Here is a 17,521-nt window from a genome sequence, read left to right on the forward strand (position 1 = left end):
TGTCAAACTAATGGTAGATATATCAAAATCAAGGCTTAATTACTTTCTTTCATTTGATATCTACCGTCACATTTTATCATATTTAAGTTAAGTATATAAATCAAGGAAGGTTTTAAGGAATTTTATAATTTCCAAGTTTATTTTGCAAGATGGACAAAAACGCGTTAAATATTTAGTTTTTACAAGATTTAGGTATACGTGTATTTCGAATGTACTTTATCATGACGTTAATCGTATTATCATAATCTCAATTATACGATATCAATATCAGATAACGTGTCATAATTATTTAGGCTTTATAGTTCTTTGACAATAATTGAAATGGTAAGTTTAATTTTGTGTTTTACTTTGCAATTAAATATAGTTGATCAGACTGTAAACTTAAGTGATATTCCAATGAGGTTTTCTAGTGATCCTATTTATATTTCTAACGTAAGAAACGAATTTAAATAGATATGAATATATATAGGCTGAGGTTGGTTCAAACATTAAAGTTTTTTTAATATTAAATTGCAATACGGGGTAAATAAAGTAACAAAATCCAAATTTTTGATGGCGCACAAAAATTTTCTAGTTTCAGATTCTCTTTATACCCATATTATGCGTAATATCGTCCACATGGGCCGAGGAAATGATACTAGACCCACCACTCCGGGTAGATCTTTCATCTCCTGCAGATGTTCAGTTCTTAACACCATCGAACGTGAAGACTGAATGGATCGACATGCCTATAGACCACTTTGATCCACAGAATACTGACACTTATAGAATGGTACGGTTTATATAATACTTTGCTCATTACTCTAATTTTTAAACTAGTTCACCAGTAGGAAAGTGATGTCAGAAATTGCTCTACCAAAATTTATTCTAATCTACTGGCGAGCTTTGAGTTTTCTCTCATGTGTATATATTTTTTTATTTTAGCGCTTTATGTTCAATGATGAATTTTTTGGCGGCGATGGCTCACCGCTTTTCATTCTTGTGGGAGGGGAATGGGACATCGTTGAAGGCTGGTTACGAGCTGGGAACATGTATCTTACAGCGCAGGAAAACAAAGGTTACATGTTCTATACAGAACATAGATATTATGGAGAGTCGCTTCCATACCAGTATGTATCTGTTTGAAGTTATTGTACAGGGTGTTGTATCTCGTCGTGTAAGGGTGGTGTGAGCTAATTGGTCCTAAGGTCGTGCCCTAAAAATCTGACCTAAGTTCGTTGGTTACAAACAACAGACAACCGGCATTTCTTAGACTATGACGTGCGCCGATTGCCAACTCACTTGGTGGATTTAATCTATGGCAATGGAAGCTGATCATGTGCTTGTCTACGAAGACATATTACCAACGAAACAAATCTCAGCCCTCTGTGCTTTGTTATGAACATAGTGAACATATATGTTCTTAAATGGCAGGACGCCCCTCAGAAAGTTAATTTGATGTCGCTGGGGCAATTAAAATTAATCGAAAGTACCTAGATTCGGTTTAGGATTTTGATAAATAAAGATAGCGATCTTCCAAGCGTCTGGTTCATATCTCTGAACTTTAAAAAAAAATTGTAAACCCACCAGTAGAATAGTTAATTGTAATTATTTGGGTTTTTCAGAAATTTCACAATTGAGAACTTACGCTTTCTAAATGTAGACCAAGCATTGGCTGACTTGGCATATTTTATTCGTGAAATGAAAAGTCATCCACGGTTCGCTGAAAGTAAAGTGATTTTATTCGGTGGGTCATACGCAGCTAACATGGTTATTTGGTTCAAACAGAGGTATCCACATTTGGTCGAAGGCGGTGTCGGATCAAGTGGTCCAATTTTAGCCAAAGTAGATTTTACAGGTAACAGTTTTTTTTCAAATTGATACAAATTTTAATATGTGTATTGTGTATTGTAAAACTAATATTCGAGGTTTGCGTAATTTTATTCGGTGCTCCTAGCCAAGCCTGTTTCACAGATATAATAATAATAATAAGCCTTTTTATTTCCTGTTTTACAATAGTTAGTAGTTGCTATATTACAGACCAGAAAAGCTCAGAACAGAGCAGAGGGGAGAGAAATGGAGGAGGCCTTTGCCAAAGTTGGGCAAACAGATGGGTTGTCGGTGTCACCGACTCACTAGTGTTATTAGTTTAAGTTAAAAATTATGTAATTACATATTTTCTATCTGATTAATAGCTTTATTATTATTATATTACAGTCACCAAAAATATTGATTTTATTTATTAGCTTAGATTATGATAGTAATATATATATATATATATATATATTATTTACTTATGAATTAACAGGAACCCCGGTTTGGGTAAAGGCCTCCTCTAAAGATGCCCATTTTTGTCGGTCCTGTGCTATGGAGTGCCAGTTTTTGCCAGCTGATCTTTTCAGATCATTTTCCCAGCGGCCTAAGGGTCTCCCCTTCCGCCTCTTGCCTGGTGGTCCTTACCATTAGGGTAACTCGTTTGGTCCACTTTCTGCTAGACATTCTTGCTACATGGCCAGCCCAATGCCATTTCAGTTTTTGAGCAAAAGTTATTTCACAGATATATATTTCCTTTATTTTTCCAGGATATTTAGAGGTGGTTCATCGAGCGTTTCAATCGGAATGCGGTGATCAAATGATAGCGACAATCAGACAGGGTATAATTGACACTGTGGCTTCCATGTCCACTGAGGAAGGTAGACGAAATTTGGAAAGGGCATACAGGTGAAATTTATTTAAATTTCATTTTGCGTCTTCGGTGAATTATTTTATTATGTGGTTAAAAGTAGATAGAGATATTTCACAGCATAGATCGGCTCCCCACTACTCTAACATATTGATTCTAACGCCCGTTGCCTTATAACTTTTGTAACATGTTTTTTTTTTTGTTCTGTGTATATTTGTGAATAAGGAAATAAAGCATAAATAAATAAATAAATAATAAGTAACATAGTTGTATAATGTATGTTAACCTTATTTACGATAATTTTGTCAAGAATATACGTCATACGGTTTCGTTTCTCCTTAAGGATTTTTCATACAATTTGTATTCATTATAAATTATATATAATATAATGTATGTTTATGATTCGGTTTTGTTTAGTACTGCGCACAGCTTACTTCAATTCAAAAATTTTATTCTACTTCGTTAACTATTAAAAAATAATAATACAGTGATGCTACAATATAGGTTTTGGCATCAGATTGCAACTACAGCCTACTGTGTCTATTACATTTTATATACTCTTCGCATCTGTACCCTTACCCTGACTGTTCTAACATTTGTTTAGTTTAGCTGTTATATTTAAATTATCTTTTTTACAGATTGTGCAGACCGCTAAACTATGACAATGAATTCGAGCTGGGATATTTTTCAGGGTTTATAAGTTGGACATTTTCCGGATCCGTACAACAAGCGCGCCCGGGAACTCTTCGGTCAATTTGCAATAATTTTGATTCTTACGGTATGATATTTTATGTTATTGTAAATACTCAAGGCAGTCAGTTAATTATTTAAATAATTGCCTTTGTGCCAATAATGATGATCTCCTCGCATGAAACGACCACGTTTCTGATCACACTATTCAACATTTTTATTAGTATTATTATTTTAAGTAGTAATAACAAAAATGTTATTTACCTACTGTAGCGGTAGTTTGTTAGCGATGGTTCTACGCCCTTGATTTTAAAACAGGCAGTAAATCTGAAAATCAGAATTCATAAGTGATTTTGATCCAAGAATTAGGAACAAATAACACAATTTGACCCTCTTTAAAGTTTCTTCTATCGTAAAACATGTTTTCATCTATACACTTTAAGGTGGGTAACTGGTGATATTCGGAAACAAAACTTACCGCTAAGACATTACCTCAGAGTCTGTTTTCAGGGCTAAACCAAGTTGCGACCAAGCCAAATACATACTCGTACCCATAAATATTGAACTTGTCAAACGAAGTCTGATTTCTATTAGGTACTTTTGGTACGACAACAGAATTTTTTTTAATAGACTATGAATCTATTTAAAATGTAGTAGGTAATTTAGTTATTGCAAAAGCTTATTTAAACATATTAATAATATCACCTGACTGCAAAATTTGAGAATCTATTTAGTAGAACTGTAAGGTGAAACTAATATCAAGTTAGTAGTCTTTTTAATCCAATAAAGTAGAAGTGCGAAATATGCATTTAGAAAATTAACGGGATATTGCTTTTCTAGAACCAGCCATAGATAATATTTCTTTACCAATTTTATTTAGGTAAATTAGACAAACTATTAGTCTTAGCACGAAGGAGTTGATAAAAGATTAAATTAAAATGGGGTGCGTTCTTCTGGATTAAATTCCTAAATTCTAACTTGAAAAAATATAATTTCAGGAACGACACCAATGGAAAAGATCGGTGGTTATATTGCAGCCATGCGTGGAATCGTAAATTGTACTAATATTTCTTATGAAAGCTATGTGAACCGCTACAGGTATACAAATGATAATGGTAAGTATTGACCTTTTTATGCAGTTTTTTCGGTGTTCAGAGAAATTAGGGTATTGACTATTATTATATTATCATCTGCATTTGATATTGTTTAAATTGAATAATAAAAACTGATATTTAGGCTTAAAAGCATGTGTGCAAAAGTTATTACCATGGTATTACCAGAAATGTACCGGAATATGGTTAAATTACCAAACAGCTCCACGAAGTGGCAGTTTTCGTTAGCATTAATACAGTTCAAGAACACACTCGATGTCACATATTTTCGACGTTTAGTGACACATTCCATCAAGTTTTATTTTTTAGGTCGAGCATGGTATTACCAGACATGTACCGAATATGGTTATTACCAAACAGCCCCACGAAGCGGCACAGTTTTCGACCAATTGCGATGGCTCTCAGTACCATTCTACGTTGATTTATGTAAACAGGCATTCGATCAAAGGTCAGTAATAAAAAGTTTTTAGGTATACACACTTTAAACATTTTTTTTCTATTTAGACCAGGGTCGATAATTTCTGAAACCAAAAAAAATTACAGTAGGATGAAACCCATTAGAAAAGTAGGTAGGTAAGTAAGTAGTAAAACCGTTTTTTACCCTTAAAACTCCAAATCCAAAACTCTCATGGACTGTTTTTTTGTTTTCGGTTCATAATGTTGAAGCTATGTTTCGTCCATAGACATGAATCGAGCCAAAAATCAGTTAAGATCTATTTGTAACAATCCAAAACAGCTTTGTGAAATTCTCAGTCTCGTTTATTTCCACGAGTCGGTAAGCATTCTCGTCACCTAGCACGCTTACACTTTTTCATACTTATATGGTTGTGTGTATAATATTATGGACTCATCAATTCTTCTACTATAAGACAGTAATACAGTTTTTAATAATTTGATCAGTCGCATCAGATCAGGACTCACGATGAAGGGCGTCTCGGGCGGGGCTCCTCGTTAATCGAAGTTCTTCCTCGCTTGAACTCAGCGCATCAACGAGCAATTATAGAATATGGAGGAGCATGCACCCCTCCTATTTTGATTTACCAGCTCCATAGTAAAGCGGATATTTTACTACTAGTTGGCGCTTCAAACTTCAAATTTATCCATTTTTAAGAACACGTTCCGTCTCGAAGCAAAAAATAAGAGTTATTTTTTAGAAACTACAAGAGAATGGATTGTTAGTTTTATCACTGAACTAATATTATAATAGTACGAGATCCCGCTGCAGGATTGGTGCGCTCATCGACTATTTGTTTAAAACCAAATTTTTATGTTTATTTATAATTAAGAGAATATATATTTACTAGGGTGCCTATCAAAATTTGGCCGCCATTATTTTTAATTAAATTATTTTTAATTGATTTTTGGTAAAAAATTTCGTTCATTTATTATTTAAATAAAATAACGTCTACATCACGGTAATTAATATGAAGATTCTAAAAAATCACGGGTACCGTTGCGCACCTGGCCGCACCTCTCTGCAGCCAGGTGTAAACAGGTATGATTTCGATAAATTTATACGTTTATAACCTATTTTTATTAATTATATGTCAAATTGAAGCTAATTTTTTTCTATTAATTATCATATAAAGTTGCTTAGTTAAATCTGGCCGCAAATAAGGGCTACTGGTTGTTAAACATAATAAATATTTAAGGTAGAGTGAAAGAGAGTTAGCGCGTAACATCATTTGTCAGACGAGGACAGCGATTGTCGGCTGTGCGGCGCTTTTAAGCCATTGTGCATGCGTCGAACGTTAGTGTTCTCAACCACCGAGGAGTAATAGAGACGACTTATAATAAATACTCCAAAAAATATGTAATTTTTTTCAAAATGACAAATTTAAAAATTGCAACAAATTCAGCCCAGAAAATAATGACTGGCTGGTACTAGATGGTTTTTTAAAACCAACATGGTTCCTGGGAGACTTAACTCCAACGCAAGTTAATAGTGTGCTATAAGATTTATTTTTTTATTTGCTTAAATGTTTAATTAATATGTAATAGACAATTAATTACTTGAATATAATCTAATAAAATTTTTCAATAATACTTTCGCAATAAAATTTTCTTTTCCTTCACCTTGGTTTTATTTTTTTATTTTTTAAATTAATATTAAATATCGACGTTCTAATTAGCAAATTATCTAACTCCATTTTAGAGAATCTTTTATTTGTACGAAAAAAACAATGACTTCAAAATGTATTATCATTTTAAAAAACCATTGAATATCATTAATATCTAATAGAGATATAATATTTAAGTTTGAATCATTCAAATAATTTGTAATTGGATTATTGCTTCATCAAAATGTAAAAAAAATCACCATCTAAAAAATAAGGAGTTAGACAAATTGCTAACTAGACCGTCGATATATCAAATCAATTTTTTGTTGCAATTTTTAAATTTGTCATTTTGAAAAAAATTACATATTTTTTGGAGTATTTGTTATAAGTCGTCTCTATTAGTCCCCGGTGTTTGAGAACACTAACGTTCGACGGATGCGCAATGGCTTAAAAGCGTCGCACAGCCGACAATCGCTGTCCTCGTCTGACAAATGATGCTACGCGCTAACTCTCTTTCACTCTACCTTAAATATTTATTATGTTTAACAGCCAGTAGCCCTTATTTGCGGCCAGATTTAACTAAGCAACTTTATATGATAATTAATAGAAAAAAATTAGCTTCAATTTGACATATAATTAATAAAAATAGGTTATAAACGTATAAATTTATCGAAATCATACCTGTTTACACCTGGCTGCAGAGAGGTGCGGCCAGGTGCGCAACGGCACCCGTGATTTTTTAGAATCTTCATATTAATTACCGTGATGTAGACGTTATTTTATTTAAATAATAAATGAACGAAATTTTTTACCAAAAATCAATTAAAAATAATTTAATTAAAAATAATGGCGGCCAAATTTTGATAGGCACCCTAGTAAATATATATTCTCTTAATTATAAATAAACATAAAAATTTGGTTTTAAACAAATAGTCGATGAGCGCACCAATCCTGCAGCGGGATCTTAGACCATAAAGAGGAAAGATTTCATTGTTTGTTTACATTGAATAGGCTCCAAAACTACAGTACTGATGTAAAATTCTTTCACCTGTATGTGTATTTCACCCTATGTTATTATCTAGTTCATAAAAGGGCCTGTGACTAGTGCTAGACTAGACATGTTAATTACTACTTCTAATTAATTTGTGATATTTGTTTTAAAATAAGTGTTGTTTGATGATTTGCTATTTTAAAAGAGTACCGAGAGTTTTTACGTCGGCTTTTTCTCTCGGCCTACACTGTCTTCTTTGCCGATGAGTAGGGATGTCTACCGTTTCAAATTTAATGACGTGGAATAAGTCATACCTGTATCTTATGTTACATAATAAACATTTTTTTTATCCCTGATGAACATACGCTATAGAATATTTTCGAAATTATAAGTACTTAAGCAATATGATAACATATAGCATTATCACTATTTATAAAAGTACCTCGTATGTCTTCTTTTAAAACTAATAATTATTCTTCTAAGGTATTGCAAGGGCACCTTGTGAGGAAAAAACAACTTGCCCATACATAATAAAAAATCTCTTTTTTTCTTTAATTTACTACCTTAATTTGTATACAATTTTTTCGTCCATTTTCATTAAAATGCGTACTCAGCAAACAACGAAATTACTCATTTCTATAAGTAACTTTTATTCTAATTTATACTCGAATATTACAGATTTGATGAAGCCTTCGTAAATGCAGCAGCAGACCGCAGCAACAGAGTCTTTGGTGGTTTAAATCCTCAAGTGAACAACACAATAAACATCCATGGTGTTATTGATCCCTGGCACGACCTTGGAGTTTATGATCGCGATTTGTCGGAAACATCGCCTACCTACACCGTAACGAGGTAATTTTAATGTCTTAATCATACCCATAGAGGGCGCTCTTTACAATTTTCTAGTGTAACCTGTTAAGAACCATTGAGCATTTTGGCCATAATCGCAGGTTATTTTTAAATAGGTATTATATTAAACAAAAACTGTCATGACTGCTAAAATTCGCTTTTAGTATAATTTTATTTCATTGTACATCGGATTCATAGGAAACCACTTCAACAATATACCGTATCTGATATTATATTTGTAAATTTATAACATTTAAGAAGGCTATAAGGGCCTGAGTTAATGAATGTAGAAAATTAATCCAAAATAGAGAAAAAACGAGACTGTAAAGAATTTGCACTTTACCAATAAGCCCATATTCATTATTTTAAACGTAATAAACCAAATCAAATCGTTATTTTCAGAGCCTCTCACTGCTTCGACTTGCAAAGCTGGCTTGTAACAGACACCATACGTATGACTAACGCGCAACAAGCAGCGCGAAGACTTATCGCCAGTTGGCTTCGATAAAAATACCGGGTTTTGTAATTCCTATGCCTTTTCTTCTTTTTTAAGTTCATTGTGAAATATGTATATTAAATTCAAGGATAACTTAGGTATTAGTAATAAAATAACTCTATAACCATTCTAGCTTATTTTAATTTTGAATAAAAATACATTAAATCCATTAACAGTGAAAAAAGGTAAGGCGAAATAAAAAAAATATATATTCGAATTCCCGATCGTGTCAAGAATACAATTTATTTCAAATTCACAAACGTGACAAATTTCCACAATAATCAAAAGTTTTAACGGGGGAAACAGATCGAAAAATACATTAGTCACTACCCGACTACCGACGATCAAAGTTCTAATTACACTAATTTCATAAAATTCAAATAACTTCATCTAAATATCGGCAGCATCGTAAATGCACGGGACGCTACTGCCCTGAACGAGTCGGTGTGCTTTCGAAATGGCTCTTTTCCATTTTCGATCCTTTTCGGAAACACAACACAAATCGCAGTGCGCGAGAGTCGGGGAAATAATATACAACTGTGATAATGTGGCACATCGCGCGCACTACTGTTTTGCAGCGCCATCACTTCCGGCCGATAGACGGGGGTATGTAATGCTTTAATTTTAAATGTCAATTTAAATATAATATCACTTATGGCTCAGGTAATTGGGAGAGTCGGGCCGGAGTAGGCGCTGTGACTCGCTCAAGGAAGTAACCGGTGTTACCGATTAGTAGCGCTTAAAATAACAAAGCTCAAATTCGAGATTGGCAGTTCACCATTTTAGGGCTTAAATAACATAATTGAAAAATAACACTGAATTCAAGCATAAACGCGGCCTGCGGTGCTTAAAATTAGCTCAAATGGTAGAACTGCGAGCGTCCCCGAACTAACTCAAATTCAGAAATGACGTTACGCCTACTACACTACTAACGAATACTTATCGAATAGGTGCGAGCGTTAGCTCCGTTACAAATAAACTATAGAGAGAAGTTAGTGTTCGCTCTCGCTACGAAACACACAAGTGTTCAAATATACTGAAATATTTACAATAATCTAGGATTTCGTCGCAAGTCAATCTACGATGAGGGGCTTCGGCGTCTCCCAGGGGAAGCCCTCCCGACCGAAGTGGCCGTACGTCGAGGTTCTTTGATATATCGGCGCCTTGAGGTTCAGGTCCCTGCAAAAGTCAATTGGTTGAGATCGTGAAGTAAGCAACGAACAGGTTAAAGTACCATAACTAAATTAAAACTATTTTAAAATACAACAAAATAAATATCTCATAGATATATGAGATACCCTAAGAAAACAAATCATGATGGTCATTCAACATTCATTAAATGTCTTTGAAAAAACCTTTTTTATATTAAATTACGCGTTATTGTTAATATTTTTTTCAACTTACTCCACATAATAGTAACTAAAGAGTCACTAGGTGGTCACGAAAACTTTTACTATACTTGGGTACTGAAAAACGTTACGGCGAGTAACATGGGGGGGAGGGTCAATAATCTCCAAAAATTGCGTTACGTAATACTTGAACGCTCCCTATATTTGAAATACATATGTATAAGGTATAATTAATAATATTCATTCATTATTAAAACTACTTACTTGACAATCTTGCCCGGTCTCAGGTCAAAGTTCTTAAGAATGATGGAGAGCAGCTCTTGCTGTGTCTTGTGCGAGGTGCCATAGTCAAACACTGTGATCGACAGCGGCTTCGCTACTCCGATGGCATAAGCGACCTGCGAATATTATAAGATTTTTTTAATACTAAATGTGGCAATATTTTCATTGGAAACCCACGCAACATAAGCTTTGACTTTAAGTGATAAGTAGTTTTTCAGAAGACTCACTTTATTTGAAGATCCATAGACGTTAAGTGATCTGAATAATGTATTTAACTGCCCTTTGGTTAGGTTTCGGTACGAAGGTAATGTGTAGAACTTACACAAACCATAATTTTAAAACAAAATTTTTGATAGCACTAAGAAAAGGTTTATGACAAAATACCGCGAAGAGGCAATATAATATAGAGATATACCTCTTTTCATCTCAAAATAAACATAATTTGATTGAAAATTACAGTTATAACTGAAATTACGCTGAAGTACGTTTTATTTGTAAGAATTATTCAATAATTGTTGAAAGCCAAGAAATTATCATTTTATTAAATAGTATTGTGATAATTTCCTGCTAGAAATTTTGACATTAATTCTTATCAAATTTGATTTGCTTTGTTACTAACCTAAACTTTTAATTTAAAATGTAAATAACTACTCGTTTTGGGCCTTTTGCTATTTATAATGGGTGACTCACCTGAACCATGCATCGCCTGCAAAGGCCGGCCTTAACTAGAGATTTGGCGACCCAGCGGGCAGCGTAAGCAGCAGATCTGTCCACTTTAGTAAAGTCTTTGCCGGAGAAAGCACCTCCGCCATGGGCACCCCAACCGCCATATGTGTCCACTATTATCTTGCGACCGGTAAGACCAGCATCAGACTGAAAAATTAATTATTCATTTTAAGTTTATTTATCACAAAATTTATTTGGATTTGAAAATTATACATTGTGCAAACAAAAATATACAAGATACGGTCATATGTTAAATTTTATTTTTACACGCTTTATATTAGCTTCACCTGTATGTATGTATGTAACCGACTCCTTCCGACTCGATTTTGACCCACTTTTAACGGACAGATTTAATTCAAATTTTGCGCACCTGTCAAAGATCGATGCGATGACAATGCAATAATCAGAAAAAAAAATTAACTAAAAAATATCGAGCAACCCACGCTTTTTCACAATTATACCAGTATTTTTTGTTCATTACCATTTTCAGCCTAAATTAGGAATTATTTTTCACTTTTTAGTTTGATGTGCTTTAAAAGCGTGTTTTTCAGTTTTTTTAAACTATTATTTATTCAATTAGTGTTATATGAAAAATAAATATATTAAGGCTTTTTGCCTCACCTGAGGTCCCCCAATGATGAACAGGCCACACGGATTGATGTGTATAACAGTTCTTTCATCCAGGTACTGAGATGGAATCACCTCATTGATCACCTTATCTTTTATTTCTTCACGTAGAGTTTCCAGGCTTATCTAGAATTAATATATAAAGCCATAAGTTAAAGATAGCTATGAAAGTTCTTTAAACATGGTGAAGCGGACAAAAACATTCCTATCTTCTTGAACTAGTTAAAATTGATATCAACATAAATAGTGTAATAAAAAATCTGTTCAGAATTCACGCAAGTCTGGGTGAAACAGTAATCCAAGTTGATATTCACAGAAGACCAATCACCTATTTGCAATAAAAAAGTTTAATAGAAAGAATTGTATCCATGGAACAACTTTTACATATAACAGACTAGTCATTTTAGCTTTGAAGGTTTAATAATTAAAATCTATTTCAAAGACGTCTAATTACACTAAAATACACAAATTGTTGAAAGGTTTCACTACAAACATTCTATACATTTAATAAGATTTATCTTTTAACAGCCAATTATTACAAAGTGATTTAAAAATTTCAGTTATAATTCCAATAGCCTTGACTGATAAATAGATAACCTACTTATGGAATCGAGACACTTAAAATTATCAAATTCGTGTCTGTTAAACCAAACATATTTTTGGTAACCCTACTGATAAAATATTTGATATGAACAAGAAGGCAAATTGCCATCATCTGTCAAATGTTATCACTTATCACTAAACGTTTTAACGCTTTTCGTTACATCGTTTGTATGACGTAACCTTCTTGTATGTTTTTAATAATTAATCAATCATATGTGAAAACAATTAAAATGTTAATATATAGATTAAACAGGTAATTAAAGTTAATATATTCAGGTAATATATAATTGTATGATTCTTTTTCAGACACGGCAATTTTATATTATTCACAAAATTACATATTTTTCTGGCTCATCCTTCTGTTTGAATATTAATAGAAAATAGGAATTTGTCCTTGTGCAGAAGTACAAGTAATTCTAAACCTTCAAAACAAAATAGTGTTTTCCTGGGAATTTATGCTGCAAAGTTTAGGCAAATGCAAGGAAAAACTTTCAAAGTATAAGGAAATTTACCTTCTCCGAATGTTGCAGAGAAACAACAACAGTATGAACTCTTTGGGGAACAGTTGCACCACCAGCAAATATGTACTCGCATGTAACCTGAAACAATATTTATTTATACACTTCCTTGCAGCCATATTGCCTTCAAGGAACTCCTCCTTCAGGCAACCATTATATCCTAATAAGGCTTTTCTTATCATGACCGTGTATGGTCCAGTTGTCAACTGACATACCCCTACTTTTGACCATTCTAAACTGTCCTGAGCTTCTTTCTACATTCTGAATTAGTTTAGAAAATTTCATTAGAGAAATTTAAACCTAACAAATTTGATAAATTCTTTGACAGATATGCATTATCTTATTACTAGATAATACTATTCATATTCTACAAACATTGATGAAGGACGTAATAATAAAAATTTATAAACAATTCCTTCCAGTAGTTTTGAGAATGACGTGTTGTTTGTTCTCAACAGATTCGTGTTTTTAAAAACATATTTTAAGAACCTTCACTGATAAAATGTAACCCCAAACTTTTGATATTATTGTTATTATACAATTAACATAACAATGAAGATTGTTATATTAGAAACTAGTTCACTTTAATGTAATTTAAACATTCAATTTTAAGTTGCCGTTTCGGTGATTTCCTTACTTAGCTAATGGCCTTATAACCTGAAGAACCCGGTTTTGATTCCCGGCGAATCAATACTTGGTGTTAGTAATTATTACATGTACATATTATGTAGCATTACTCCTAAGAGCTACTTGTCTTAAAAAATATCTGGGGCTGATATGGATATTTCTGTGCTGAGATATTCACTAACATGTAATTAAATTTTAATTCTAAATTTAAATATTGAAAGCTTGAGTTATTTGAATAAAGATTATTACTTGTGTCTTGGAGTCAGGTCGCGCCCACCAAAACTCTCCATTTCGCCGGAGCTCAGCAATTTTCTGGTTAAGTCTGTGAGCCAGCACCACAGTTAAGGGCATACATTCTTCAGTTTCATCAGTAGCATATCCAAACATTAATCCCTGTTGAACAGTAATCATGGTAATAATTTCAATATGGAAACCAAAGTACAGAAAAATAGAACATACAGATAATCATTTTTTAAAATAAAAGGTTAGAATTCTTGAGCCTTCTCAATGATAATTTTTTAAACACAATATTTTATTAAAATATTATGTATATATATTAGAGAATTTCAGTCAAATACAGTAATAAAGATCTACAGAATGCAACAATTACAATAAATATTTTGGGTATATTTGAAATTATACATAGATTCAGTTGAAAAATGTATTATTATTAATAATCATCTAACAAATTGAGTAAGTGTTATATACAAGTCACTAAGGGTAGACTCATAGTCGAGACTGAAGAGAGTAAACCTAATGTGTCTCACTCATAAGAGTCACACTTAGCACTAAGTCTTGACTCTGAATATCACCCGAATGGCTAATGATTTTTGAAAGCCCAGAAAATGTGCACAATGAGAATTGATTGCTTTGATGTTATTAATGGTCAGAAATTCAAGATAAAATGAATTAAACATTCTAATGATATTATTCAAGCTCTATAGAAACCTATACCTTTTATGTAAAACTAGTTCATATTTGTACCCCAGATTTACGTTAACTTAGTTTTAGTTTTACAATGACGCTCGGTAAAAGTAACAATAATTGTTATGTGCATATATAAATGACAAAACTCATACAATTTAATTAGCAACAAAATCCAAATACAAAAAAGGTCACCTGCAGGCACCTTCATCATTTACATAAAAATTTAGTTTAAATACTATTTTATGCTTTAATAGAAACTGCTGTTATTGTGTCTAATGTAATATGTACTTAATCTGATTAGTAGAAGTTGTAATATTCAATAGTAATCAATATAAATATTGTTTTTCCTATCAAGTTCTCTTAACTTGTTTTTTATATTTATCTGATTTACTAAATCTTTATATTTTAGGTAGAAGGCTGATCACCTACTTGCCTATTAGAAAATATAAATGACCACACAAAACAGATACAATCTGATTTGTAGTCCTTTGTAATGTATGTATCATGTTTCTGGAATTATTTTATCTCCTGTTTTTAAAAATACCTAACTAGTGACATACCTGATCACCCGCCCCAACTTCTTCATCATTTCTGTTCTCATGCACCCCTGCAGCAATGTTTGGTGACTGCTGGTCCAGTGCCAGCATCACACTGCATGTCTTGTAATCAAACCCTGACCCAACATGCATTATCAATTAAATGTTTATTTATGATGTTACAATATATCCAAAATCTATCTCCTTTGAATTGTTTCACTTAAGATTGTTGTTTACACCATTTAAGTATGATACAGTGACAAATGACTTAAGTCCTAGAAAGCATGCATTTCCCTATATTGACCATGATATCCCAATTCGTGCAGAGCCGAGAAGTATACCTGATCTCCAGCCCCAAATTCAGATTCATCTCTGTCCTGATATACCCCTTCGGCAATGTTGGGACTTTGTTCTTCAATTGCCACTAACAAATTTAGTGTTCTCCAATCAAAACCTAGTGCATGAAACACAATTTAGACTACTTTTAATTGGAGGTCAAGAGACAATTTTGATCCGTGTTCAATATCACTGTCTGGACTGTTGCCAATGGATAATAATTATGTTTGTTTACTAATATTATTAAACTTTCCACAAACCTTTGGAAGAATCATCATAGCCGATATGTTTAACAGTTTCTCTCACAACCTTTTGATAGTCAACAAAAGCCTTTGATGTTATTTCACCACACAGCAGTACCATGCCCGTCTTTGTGACTGTTTCTATAAATAAACACAATATAATTACTAATAGCGAACATTTATTGGTATCAAATATCAATACATGGGAAGATTGCGCGAGAACTTACCACATGCTACTTTTGCGTCCGGGTCTTGAGCTAAATGAGCATCTAATATTGCATCACTTATTTGATCACACATCTTGTCTGAAATAAAATATTGATATTTCACAGTTAATACATAAAAATAATTTAATTGTTCGCGATTGGTCCAACCACGTGTTTTGATTATTGCAAAGCATAACATGACCCAGAAAATGTGATGTAATTGAATTTACATTTTACACCACATTAAAATCGGTGAAGTGTACAAGTACATTATCATACAAAAACAAAACAAAGTGGTCGTACATAAATGTAATATCTGCGCACATGTATTAAGTCGGCCATTTTTTTAATATTTTCGTTATTCCCATATTATTCTGAAGAACTAACCTGGATGACCCTCGCCCACTGATTCTGAAGTAAATAGAAACAATGATCCATCTTCCATATCATAACTGTGGCCATTTGTTTTTGCAAAGCCATTCATTTTCGAGGTTTCCGGCATTCTGAATTTAGAGTTAGCTCACTAAAATAACACGATAAAACCTCTCGTAATAATACTGTGGAAAAGAGGCCCGGCGCGCGCTCACACTGATATTTATAACGTTGGGGTGGCGCTATAGTATTCAAAATATAAGCCAATCACAATCGTCGTATTTGACACTGCTCGTCAAAATCTGGGCTGCTATTGGCAGTTTTATTTTGTTTTCATTCGGTATAACCTAAAAAAAAGATCCCATGTGTAATCTGTGATGATATGAAAACTGGCGCGTATTCTAGTAAAAATAAAGTTTATGTTATTAGCAATTATCATAACTCCTAAGCAACCAAGATATCCATAATTATAAAGTTTAAAAAAGATCTCGGTGGTGAAATTATTTAACACTTTATACATATAAAAACTGTAGCTGTTTTATTTTTCGTATCAGACTGCATGGTTGTGTTATTAGAGGTTGCTTTCCAGTAGTTAAACCATTTAAATGAAATATTGAATACCTACTAATTTTTATTGTTAAAGAAATATTAAAATATATAATTATACTAAATTAATTAAGATAAGAAAAATAATAAATTAGCTGAAATAAGTATAGCTGAAAATAATTTTAACTACATATTTAATAAACTTTGACAAATTTTACTAAATGATATCATAAAGGTATCATATTTGCTAAAAACACAAGGTGGACACAAGTAGTTAGATAATCACTGAACACTCACTAGTAAGAACGTTTCCCGACTGGAGACATACGCAAACTGACTCCAAAACTCGCAAGTCCATAAACTTAAAGATTAGTTCACACAAAGAGTTAAATATGTATTTATTCATTTTAGTCGAAGAGCTGCCGCTTGAATATCGAAATTTATATTTGGTGAATCACTGTAAGTTGAATTTCAGAAAAAGATGTGTGTTGAGATTTTTATTTCCGAAAACGATATACGTTATACACGTATTATATATAAGTTATAATTTTATAACCTATAACCTATAAATATAGGTTATATTATATTATAAATTTAGAAACAGTAAATTTCAACTTTCGAAATGGAAACAGGGGAATTATATATAAAAAATTTACTAAATTATTTTATATAAAAAAACGAATTTAATAAGAAAGTACTGTTTTCATTTAATTATATTAAATAACCCAAAAAAATGTTAATAGGTACTTGCATATTGAACAATA

General features: G+C 32.6%; 2 protein-coding genes across 4 annotated transcripts; one reads left to right on the plus strand and one right to left on the minus strand.

The window, feature by feature from the left end:
• Nucleotides 1–199: 199 nt before the first annotated feature.
• LOC125063277 (putative serine protease K12H4.7) lies at nucleotides 200–9,657 on the plus strand. 2 transcript variants are annotated; one of them, XM_047669644.1, is made up of 10 exons: nucleotides 200–324; nucleotides 575–772; nucleotides 925–1,109; nucleotides 1,605–1,837; nucleotides 2,562–2,700; nucleotides 3,301–3,440; nucleotides 4,351–4,467; nucleotides 4,774–4,912; nucleotides 8,194–8,367; nucleotides 8,767–9,657. In XM_047669644.1, the coding sequence occupies exons 1-10, from the start codon at nucleotides 322–324 to the stop codon at nucleotides 8,870–8,872; spliced, it is 1,434 nt and encodes a 477-aa protein (XP_047525600.1). In that variant the 5' UTR covers nucleotides 200–321; the 3' UTR covers nucleotides 8,873–9,657. The 2 variants fall into 2 exon arrangements, with proteins under 2 accessions (XP_047525600.1, XP_047525601.1); XM_047669645.1 differs by having other exon boundaries at nucleotides 263–324; nucleotides 581–772.
• LOC125063278 (S-adenosylmethionine synthase) lies at nucleotides 9,070–17,168 on the minus strand. Of its 2 annotated transcripts, none has more exons than XM_047669646.1 (11): nucleotides 17,055–17,168; nucleotides 16,227–16,558; nucleotides 15,861–15,938; nucleotides 15,652–15,774; nucleotides 15,080–15,192; nucleotides 13,842–13,985; nucleotides 12,960–13,046; nucleotides 11,839–11,970; nucleotides 11,182–11,364; nucleotides 10,474–10,607; nucleotides 9,070–10,039 (listed from the first exon to the last, which is right to left on the minus strand). In XM_047669646.1, the coding sequence occupies exons 2-11, from the start codon at nucleotides 16,339–16,341 to the stop codon at nucleotides 9,934–9,936; spliced, it is 1,215 nt and encodes a 404-aa protein (XP_047525602.1). In that variant the 5' UTR covers nucleotides 16,342–16,558; nucleotides 17,055–17,168; the 3' UTR covers nucleotides 9,070–9,933. The 2 variants fall into 2 exon arrangements, with proteins under 2 accessions (XP_047525602.1, XP_047525603.1); XM_047669647.1 differs by lacking the exon at nucleotides 15,080–15,192 and adding an exon at nucleotides 15,397–15,509.
• Between the last annotated feature and the right edge of the window lie 353 nt (nucleotides 17,169–17,521).

Source organism: Pieris napi, chromosome 3 (genome assembly GCF_905475465.1).
Source record: "Pieris napi chromosome 3, ilPieNapi1.2, whole genome shotgun sequence".
NCBI classification, from domain to species: Eukaryota; Metazoa; Arthropoda; class Insecta; order Lepidoptera; family Pieridae; genus Pieris; species Pieris napi.

What these genes read in the sequence shown, in the direction of transcription:
- LOC125063277 (XM_047669644.1), top strand. An exon ending in AATTTGGAAAGGGCATACAG is followed by an intron (nt 2,701 to 3,300) that starts GTGAAATTTATT and finishes TCTTTTTTACAG; the next exon opens with ATTGTGCAGACCGCTAAACT. An exon ending in CCTACCTACACCGTAACGAG is followed by an intron (nt 8,368 to 8,766) that starts GTAATTTTAATG and finishes CGTTATTTTCAG; the next exon opens with AGCCTCTCACTGCTTCGACT.
- LOC125063278 (XM_047669646.1), bottom strand. Translation starts at nt 16,341, where the DNA reads ATGCCGGAAACCTCGAAAATGAATGGCTTTGCAAAAACAAATGGCCAC. An exon ending in AGTGGGCGAGGGTCATCCAG is followed by an intron (nt 15,939 to 16,226) that starts GTTAGTTCTTCA and finishes ATTTTATTTCAG; the next exon opens with ACAAGATGTGTGATCAAATA. An exon ending in AAGTTGGGGCGGGTGATCAG is followed by an intron (nt 13,986 to 15,079) that starts GTATGTCACTAG and finishes ACTGTTCAACAG; the next exon opens with GGATTAATGTTTGGATATGC.